The 10,305-nt window shown below is 37.4% G+C and overlaps 1 protein-coding gene across 1 annotated transcript; it reads right to left on the reverse strand.

Annotated features, from left to right (window-relative positions):
* Positions 1-6,148: 6,148 nt before the first annotated feature.
* LOC132181800 (F-box/kelch-repeat protein At3g06240-like) lies at positions 6,149-6,592 on the reverse strand. Its single transcript, XM_059595031.1, has one exon. It carries the CDS (start codon positions 6,590-6,592, stop codon positions 6,149-6,151), a length of 444 nt encoding a protein of 147 aa, XP_059451014.1.
* Between the last annotated feature and the right edge of the window lie 3,713 nt (positions 6,593-10,305).

The following is a 10,305-nucleotide window of genomic DNA, read 5'->3' on the forward strand; positions in this document are numbered from 1 at the left end:
TCGCGAGACGCTTCGCTCACTTAACAGCCCTACCTAGGAGCAATCAACCGATTATCGAACCACCAACGGCAAGGATAGCTCCTGGGAGACCTAGGAAGGTAAGAGTGAGAGGGGCTGAGGAGCTAAAAAATCCAAACGCCATCAAGAGGCGAGGAACCAAAAACCAGTGTGGGCACTATAAGAAATGGGGTCACAACAAGAGAACATGCACTACAAGGCTGAGGCAGGATGATAGAAGAGAACAAGTATGAGAGTACTACAGATCCACTGCAGGAGTTGATTGGAATCTTGATATGGTAATTTTTAACTGCATACTCTCTTGTTATGGTCTTTGTGAAATTGTCTTACTAATGTTGTTTGTTAATTTTAGTCATTCATTGGTAATCATTTTTTATGTTATTTTGTAGTTGGATGAGTCATCTAATGCTACATCAGGAAGTGGAAGAAAAAGACAAAGGGGAGGTACATCAACTAGTACTGGAACAAAAAGGCAAAGAGGAGGTCAAGCAACCAATGTTGGTATTAGCCATGATAGAACCGAATCAGGCAGTGTGAGCTAGATTGCACAACCTTCTGCTCCCCAACCAAGTGTACAATCAATTGTCCCAACTGAAATTCCTAGTCAATTTGATGTAAGTCCTGTTTGTTTATTGTAGGTTCGGATTTAAAATTGATAGTAAAAACAAAATGTGACATAATCTTTTTTCACAAATATGTAAGTTGTTCATACTACTCACCAACCAAGTGTACAACCAACTGCTCCAACTCAACTTCGCGCATCCCAAAGACATGCCCCAACTGAACTTCGTAATAGCCAATCCAATGTAAAGCCTTATTATTTAGTGTATGTGATGATTTTGAATTTATTGAAGCTGTTGCTATGTCTGATTTTGAATTCATTATTGAAGGCGTTGTTATGCACTGATTTTGAATTTATTGAAGCTGTTGTTGTGTCTGATTTTGAATTCATTATTGAAGGCGTTATTATGCGCTGATTTTGAATTTATTGAAGGCGTTGTTGTGTCTGATTTTGGATTTTGAATTTATTGAAGTTGTTGTTGTGTCTGATTTTGAATTCATTATTGAAGGCGTTGTTATGCGCTGATTTTGAATTTATTAATGGCGTTGTGATGTGCTGATTTTGTATTGATAACAAAAATGTGCAAGTGACATTATTTTTTCAAAAATATGTAGGTTGTTCCTACTACTCCCCAACCACATGCACAACCATCTGCTCCAACTCAACTTCACACATCCCAAACTTGTGCTCCAACTGAACTTCGTAATAGCCAATCTAATGTAAGCCTTATTATTTAGTGTATGTGCTGATTTAAATTTATTGAAGGCGTTATTAAAGACGTTGTATGTGCTGATTTTGAATTTATTATCTAATATATTATTTTGTTTAAAATCTGCAGGCGGGTCCTGCAGTTAGAACCAGGAGGAAGTTGTTGGGGTTAGCCACAAGATCAAGAGCTGCTGGTGATTTGAGGGTAGACGCTGGTAGTGTTAGGGACCCTAACTGCAAGGGCAAGCTGACGATCGATATCACAAGTAAGCCTACTGGACCATCGAAAATTCCAGGAGGCAGACCACTATGTGCTTGGGGACTTCCACGGGCAGGTGGTTTTACCTTTAGGGTTGCCCCCCTTGATTTTGACATACCCAAATCCCAGGTGGCCCCAAGTGAAACAATTCCACCTAAAGGTAAACAAAATGCAAAAAGGGACAAGGGAAAGGGGAAAGGAAAGCAGAAAATATGGCAACCATGAATGTTTTCGAGTTGGATGTAGGTTGTGAGTTAATGAATATAATTATTTTGTGACATAAAGCCAGACAAATATAATTCTAATATTTTGTCTTCACCATATTAGCCAATGTGGTGGCTTTATAATATTATTAATGAATGTTATGTAATTATTTTGTGACATGAAGATAGGTTAATGAATGTTATGTAATTATTTTGTGACATGCATACAGATTGTAATATTTGGTGTTGATGTTCTTTGCCAATGTTGTGGCTTCTTGGATGGTAATTATTTTGGATGTTAACATTTTACAAAACAATTTTACAAGTATTACACTATTTTACAAGTCTTACACAATATAGTAGGTCAATTATTTTTCTTACACAACAACAGTAGGTAAATTACTTGTATCGCACAAAACAATACTATGTAAATTACTTGTCTCACACAAAAAAAGTGGACAACAACACCACAAAATACATTACATCATAGGGTTTGCATTACACATTTCATTACATGCTCAGAGCAACATCAACGTTGAGGAATATCTATTAGACACGGGATAAAACATCAATACAGCAAGGAGGATAAATGAACATGCTAAGGCAAACCGGTACTTCATCTCCTTTGCATGAAATTTGTTCTTCTGCGCTTGTAATTGCATTTCAAAATTAGCAGATGCAACCTCCATTTTGGCCTTATATTCAACAACTTCAATCTTGCATTTCAAAATTTCATTCAAGATTGTTGTTCCAATTTGCGCACGTTCAGTCTTCAAATTCTCGTGCCACTCAAACAATTTTGAAACCACTCGCTTACCATGTTGACAAATATCCATATCTACCCATTTGAAAAACCCACATCCATGGTTGTCAAAATTCTGCACAATCAGATCAACATAAAATAAGATCTCACACAACTATAATGTACCATAAGCCACTAGCACTGTTTCTGGACAAAAATAGTGTATTTGGCATCAACCAAAAATGCTTCATTCCAAATCCTTCCTAGTGTTTCAAAATGAATCAAAATATATCACAACCAATTTCATGAACAAACTAAACCTTAAACCATACTCAGCTAGCTTGAATCAAAATATATCACAAACTAAACCTCAAAATGAATCAAAATATATTACAACCAATTTCATGAATCAAATACCCAGCCAATCAAAAAAATTTCAACAAATACCCAGCAAAGCAAAAAATTTCAGTAAATACCCAGCCAAGCAAAAAAATTTCAGCAAATTCCCAGCTCAAATACCTAGCAAAGCAAAAAAATTTCAGCAAATTCCCAACTCAAATACCCAGCCAAGCAAAAAAATTTCAGCAAATACCCAGCCAAGCAAAAACATTTCAGCAAATTCCCAGCTTAAATACCCAGCCAAGCAAAAAAATTTCAGCAAATTCCCAGCTCAAATACCCAGCCAAGCAAAAAAATTTCAGCAAATACCCAGCCAAGCAAAAACATTTCAGCAAATTCCCAGCTCAAATACCCAGCCAAGCAAAAAAATTTCAGCAAATTCCCAGCTCAAATACCCAGCCAAGCAAAAAAATTTCAGCAAATATCCAGCTCAAATACCCAACCAAGCAAAAAAATTTCAGCAAATACCCAACTCAAATACCCAGCCAACCAAAAAAATTTCAGCAAATACCCAGCTCAAACCCAGCCAACCAAAAAAATTTCAGCAAATTCCCAGCTCAAATACCCAGCCAAGCAAAAAAATTTCAGCAAATACCCAGCCAAGCAAAAACATTTCAGCAAATTCCCAGCTTAAATACCAAGCCAAGCAAAAAAATTTCAGCAAATTCCCAGCTCAAATACCCAGCCAAGCAAAAAAATTTCAGCAAATTCCCAGCTCAAATACCCAGCCAAGCAAAAAAATTTCAGCAAATACCCAGCTCAAATACCCAGCCAAGCAAAAAAATTTCAGCAAATACCCAACTCAAATACCCAGCCAACCAAAAAAATTTCAGCAAATACCCAGCTCAAACCCAGCCAACCAAAAAAATTTCAGCAAATACCTAGCTCAAATACTCAGCCAACCAAAAAAATTTCATCAAATACCCAGCTCAAATACCCAGCCAACCAAAAAAAATTCAGCAAATACCCAGCTCAAATACCCAGCCAACCAAAAAAATTTCAGCAACTACCCAGCTCAAATACCCTTGCCAACCAAAAAAATTTTAGCAAATTCCTAGCTCAAATACCCAGCGAAGCATAAAAATCTCACCAAATTCCCAGGTTAAATACCTAGCGAAGCAAAAAATTTCACCAAATTCCCAAGTCAAATACCCAGCCAACCAAACAAATTTCAGCAAAACACATCGCCCACATTTTCGGCTAAGCAAAAAAATTGCAGCAAGTACACATCTAAAAACCGTAACCATCCCCAACCGAATAAAAATGCCAAAATAAATCTTACCACACAATTTGCACATGTATAAAACCTTTTACCAAAATTCAGTAGCGTGAATGCTGTTAATATGCGTGATCTCCTCCCACATGTTCCTGTGTCGATCACTTCACTGACTTCACTCTCGGCTTGATCCATAATGGGTATCAAATGGGTATAACCAAGCAGAATGATGAAATGGTTAGCACGAAGAAGAAGAACAAGAAACGCGGGGCTGCCCAAAGAAGAAGAAAAATGTGGAAGAAAAGTGGAATGAAAAAAGAAGAGGAAGATTTTGATTTAAATGGTGTAGAAGCAGGGAAAGAAATAAGAGACTTCAGGGGTAAAACGGGGCTTTCAATAATTTTTTCCCACATGCGCGGCATGTGCGACCCCTTCCGTTAGGATTTCACAAAAAATCCTAATGGTTGAACGAAACTAAAACTTTGATACATGGAAGTGAGAGTTTTTGAACAATGGGAGGGTGTCTGCAAAAAACGCGAAAATATGGGGGGTAAGTGAAGTTTCCAAAAAAAAAAAAAACTTAATGCTCCTATGATACATTTATCTAACAAAACACATTCTATGAAATTGATAGCACTGAATTTAACATGTACTGAGAAGGAAAGTGAATAAATCACATAACCCTTTTGGGAACTTTCATGCGGAATCCATGCATGTTTTGCCTTCTGCCTTAGACCTGGATGACTTCCGAAGGGAACAAATGAGGTATATATAGTCAATAACATGTAGCCAACATAGAATATCAAAGAGTAAAGGTTATTCTAATTTATACCCAGATGAAACGTTTTCATAAATTTATACCCAGTGGCCCAGCACAATTGTAATGCCAACTCTGTCTACAAAAGAAAACAAACAGGGAAATAATCCATCATAACAAAATAACAACAGAATCACGGCGCCAACACTGGCCACCGAAGAGAAAGACCCAAATCAGCGTTAACGCCATTTGGTTGTGCTTTAATTTCTTTTGGTTCCGAACGGAAGAGAAAGACCCAAATCAGCGTTAAAAATCGCCCCTTTCAATTGTGCAGCAAGCCAAAAAAAAACAAACAGAGAATTGCTAAAACCAAAAACAGAGAGAGAGGGAGAGATAGAGAACCTGCGTTAGAGAAAGAAAAGGAAAATAGAGAAGAGAGAATAAATGGAGGGAGAGAGAACGTCAGTTAGAAAGAGAAGGAAGAGACGGAGTATAAGAAAAGTCCATTAAGTTGTTTGTGAATCGAAGCGAGAGAAACAGAAGAAGAAGAACGATGGTTTTAAATAACTGTTAAAATTTTGTTTAAAACGTTTCACTTAAAAGGGTACTTTGAATTTTAAAACTGTACACATGTCATTCAAAATTAGTCGCCACGTGTAGGAATGATATGCCATCCTACTTAAAGCTCTCCTATTATATTATATTATATTATATTAGATATTAGATTAGATTAGATTAGATTAGAGGCCCAAGTCTTAGATCACCATCAGACTTGTTACACATAGCACGCTCCTTGAACTTCTCTTTGGTTCAATGGAGATAGGGTTTAATGGGGGGAGATGCAATTTTGATGTTCATCCAAAACAGCTCTAATCAAACTTAATCGGTACCATTATCCGAGATATTCATTAGATGCTTCCCTATTTCAATATGACGCATGTTCAGAAAATTCTTATCACTGAATTAATGTAAGTAGAAAGAGAAGAACCATCAGATGTTTAACCATTACAAAGAAACGACATGTTCCCAAATAAACAAATAATAAGCAATATCAACCATAAGATGGAAGTAGAAAAAGATGAAGAGTCATGCTTTCTAAGCATAGTGATAAGAATGGGGAACTTATAGTAATAAGACGCATAGAACTTATAGTAACAAGTACAATGTGGAAAAACATGCATCAAGTACCTCGCCTTTACCTGCATTTCTTTGTGCCTTTACTTGCATTTCTTTGTTCCCTAACTACCACTAGACGAGCTCCCCCTGTCGCCCCGGAACTGTGTCTTATCGCAGTAGAACAAGGCTCTCCACATAAGTATCCAAAAAAATCTCCCGTGTGTCACAAATGTGAAGATCCACATAACCTCGGCTACTTGGCCCTAAAGAAAGCAACCCTCCACCCTTGGGCACTAGAACTTCACCACTCTTTGTAAAGCCAAACACATTTTCAGATCTCCTAATTGGAACATCAAAAAGCTTAGTCCAAGATTCCGCCACCCCATACTCTTTCACCACCCACACGGCTTGAAACGCCTCATTGCCCAATTCATTACGAGGGACAATCGCAAGCAACCCATCAAGTAGCGCCACACTAAAGCTCAAGTGGTCCAGCCCTTGTAAACTCTTAGGCAAAGCCACTTCACCAATGGCCTCGTCCTTCATATTAAAGGACACGATCACATTGCGAAAGATCTTTGGGATGATCAGTGGCGGAGCCAGACAATTCATATTGGTGGTGCCGTTAAAATTTTTTTTACGTCCTAAAATTTTTTTCCACCCTAAAAATTTGATAATTCACATAATATATGCATTACAAAAAAATATTTATAAAAGTTCATAAATATGTGCTTAAATTGATATATTAGAAATGTAACATGTCGGCACTATATATATCAAAAAAAAAAAAGTCTAGAACTACACTTTACAGTATCTTAGAAGTACATACTCATCAAGTACTGAATCTAAATTGAAGCTCTTAGCAAGTTAAATTAATCAATTCATAAACCTAAAGTTTAATTTATTCATGAACCTAAAATTTTCAGGTTAAATCACGACCTCGTAAGAGACAATAAAAGTTTATAAACATTAACAACAAAATAAACAATCATATGGATATTAAAGTTAACATACACATGTATTAGATAAGGAATTTTTTTTTATTACCATACATATGTAATAAGTTTTGGCATTATTAAAGTTTACCATACGTAGCAGCATCCTTGGAATTTTTTTTTTTTTTAAAAAAAAAATTTTTGGGAAAAATTAAAAAAAAAAAAATCACGGCACCCCCAAAGTCATATGTGGCTCCGCCACTGGGGATGATGCTTTTCAATCTGTGTGTTATCTTATAAATCGAATCCCCTGTCTTCTGTCACAACACCAAATTCCCCATTCCAACTTTTGTTCTATCGATCACCAGACCACAAATTCTTGAAAGTGTTCGGGTGTCTTTACTAAATTTGAACAGAGATTTAGGACGCGCACTAATTCAACTCTCTTGAACCACCTCATTCCAAATTCAGTTTGTACTAGGATTGGAATGTCCCTGTCTATCCAGCTCTTCAAAATTCTATTTGCATCCCATTTTGACACGGTCTACATTGAAATTGACAAAACTTAATGAAATATGACTTTGTAGGCCTTTGAAAGCTTCAGTTTGTATTAGGATTGGAATGTCCCTGTCTATCCAGCTCTTCAAAATTCTATTTGCATCCCATTTTGACACGGTCTACATTGAAATTGACAAAACTTAATGAAATATGACTTTGTAGGCCTTTGAAAGCTTCATTCCAAAATGTAGAATCTATGTTGGATCAGCTTGCTTCCGTCCATGTCATATAATCACGAGATATGACCTTTTCTCTAAGACTAATCCAATGAAAAACTACAAAGCATCACGGATTTGTTCATAGGAGATATGTTCATGAAAAGTCGTCAGTGCTTTCATTATCACAACAACCGCATAAAAACTCCAATGACTCGATCTTAGAATTGACTTAACATGTTCACATACAATTTTATCTTGAAAGATGAAACTCAAGGAGTATGTAATATTATAAGTTTTTCTTGTTTCCTTTTAAAAATGATGTGATATTTAAAATCATTATTTAATCAAAATTTAATAATAATATATTACAAATTCAATAATAATTTTTAAAAGTTAAATCAATTTTGAGAAACAAAAAAAAAAAAAAAAAAAAACATAAAAAGGACCGACAGTGTTAACCCATCTCCACCTGTCGACAAGATTACACCTTATCAAGAAGCAACTTTCCTTCCAGAAAAAGATAACACTAAGTCTGCCGAAGATCATGGACATCATCCCATGACTACCGTGACATCAAGCTACAATAAGAAAGGATCCACAAATATCAATTCCTACCATACTAGAAGACAACCATACAAGGAAAGGATAATCAAGCAGTAAAGAGAATTTGGTTGTTGAAGGAAAATAGTCAATCAATTATATAAGGAAATTTATTATTCATTGCTATTCCCTTGTAAAGTCACACACACGTTGTGTATAAATAGCCATGTATATTGAAGAAATACATCATTGAGAATACAATTGTTTCATGGTATCAAAGCCCTTGTCTCTGTTTCCTGTCCTGTTTCTTACTCTTTTTTTTTTTTTCTTTCCCGCTTCATTCCCTTTTCTCAATGGCCTCGAACACTGCTGCCTCTACCTTTCCCAATATCACTATGTTTGTCTCTGTCAAACTTGATGGGCGCAATTACCTTATGTGGCTCAACCAATTTCTCCCTGTTGTACGAAGCAATGATCTTTTGGGCATCGTGGATGGTTCTGAACCGTGCCCAAACCAGTTTCTTCCTGATGATCAAGGAAAAGATACAATTACTGTTAATCCTGCCTTTGTCATATGGACAAAGAAGGATCAAAGCCTCTTGAGTTGGATTAATGCCACTCTTACCGAGAAGGTTCTGGCGACGGTGTATGGTGTAAATAACTCCCGCCAAGCTTGGGTTTCCCTTGCCACAAAATTTGCTTCGCAATCCCCATGTCGGGTTGCTCAACTCAAACGGCAACTTCAACACCTTCATCAAGAGTCGAAGTCCTGCTCTGAATATCTTCAGTCTGCCATGGAGTATGCTAACCAACTTGCCATTTCAGGCAAGCCTGTTGATGACCAAGACCTAATCTCGTATGTGATTAGTGGTCTCAATGCCTCATACGGCCCATTTGTCATATCTCTCTCATTTGCCACTCGAAAGGATAAAATCTCCTTTGAAGAATTCCAAGCTGAACTACTGTCCCATGAGATTTTCTTGGAAAATCAACACAGTTCTATTCCACCGAGTAACACTTCATTTGCTCTTTTCTCTAACAAAAGGCAATCTCCTCCATTTTTCAACAGAAAATCAATTGGCTCACTCTCCTTTTCCCCAAGAAGACATGCTCGTCCCTCCACATCACATGTAGCAGCCCCGCAACTCATTTTCCTCTAGACCACCACCATTTGGAGCTCCTTAGTCGAACTCTGCTACTCCACGTGTTGCTTGCCAGATATGTGGCAAATCTAGTCATCAGGCACTGGATTGTTTCCATCGTATGGACTACACATATCAGGGACGCCACCCACCGACTCAGTTAGCAGCCATGGTTGCTCAGAACAATGCTCTCGTGGATGATGACTGGTATGCTGACAGTGGGGCAAAGGCCCATCTCACGGCTAATATCGAGAACTTTGCAATACAGCACCCATTCACTGGCAAAGATACAGTGGCAGTAGGTAATGGGCCTGGAATCCAGATTCAGAACACATGTTCCACTCTTCGCACTCCTCAATCCAAATTTCTCTTAACCCATGTTCTACATTGTCCTAACGTTGCAGCCAATCTCCTCTCTATTAATAGATTTTGTATAGACAATGATTGTTTTTTAATACTAACTGGCTCCAATTTTTTTATAAAGGACAATCTGACGGGCAAAACACTCCTTGATGGTCCCAGTATCAACGGCCTCTACCCAATAAAATTACAAAATTGTTCTCTCAACAAAGCTCGTTCCTGCGTTGCCTTTCTTGGCGTGTCTGCATCTTTTGATACCTGGCATGCTCGGTTGGGCCACACCTCTTCTCCAGTCATCTCTCGTGTCCTCAGCTCCAATAATCTTCCAGTTTCGTCTTCTACAAATAAAAATTCTGTATGTGAATTCTGCCAATATGAGAAATCCAAGAAGCTGCCCTTTGCTCCCTCCTCTTAAGTATCGTTGTCACCTTTGGAGTTGGTTCACTCCGATGTCTGGACGTCTCCTTCCATCTCCCTTGGTGGCTTTCGCTACTATGTCGTGTTTATTGATGATTTCAGTTGCTTTTCTTGGGTTTATCCTCTTGCTCAAAAATCTGATGTATTTCCTTCCTTTTGTAAAATTTAAAGCTCTTGTTGAGAATCAACTTTGTACTTGAATAAAACAATTTCAA

Source organism: Corylus avellana, chromosome ca5 (assembly GCF_901000735.1).
Source record: "Corylus avellana chromosome ca5, CavTom2PMs-1.0".
Lineage (NCBI taxonomy): Eukaryota > Viridiplantae > Streptophyta > Magnoliopsida > Fagales > Betulaceae > Corylus > Corylus avellana.

What these genes read in the sequence shown, in the direction of transcription:
- LOC132181800 (XM_059595031.1), bottom strand. Translation starts at nt 6,592, where the DNA reads ATGAATTGTCTGGCTCCGCCACTGATCATCCCAAAGATCTTTCGCAAT.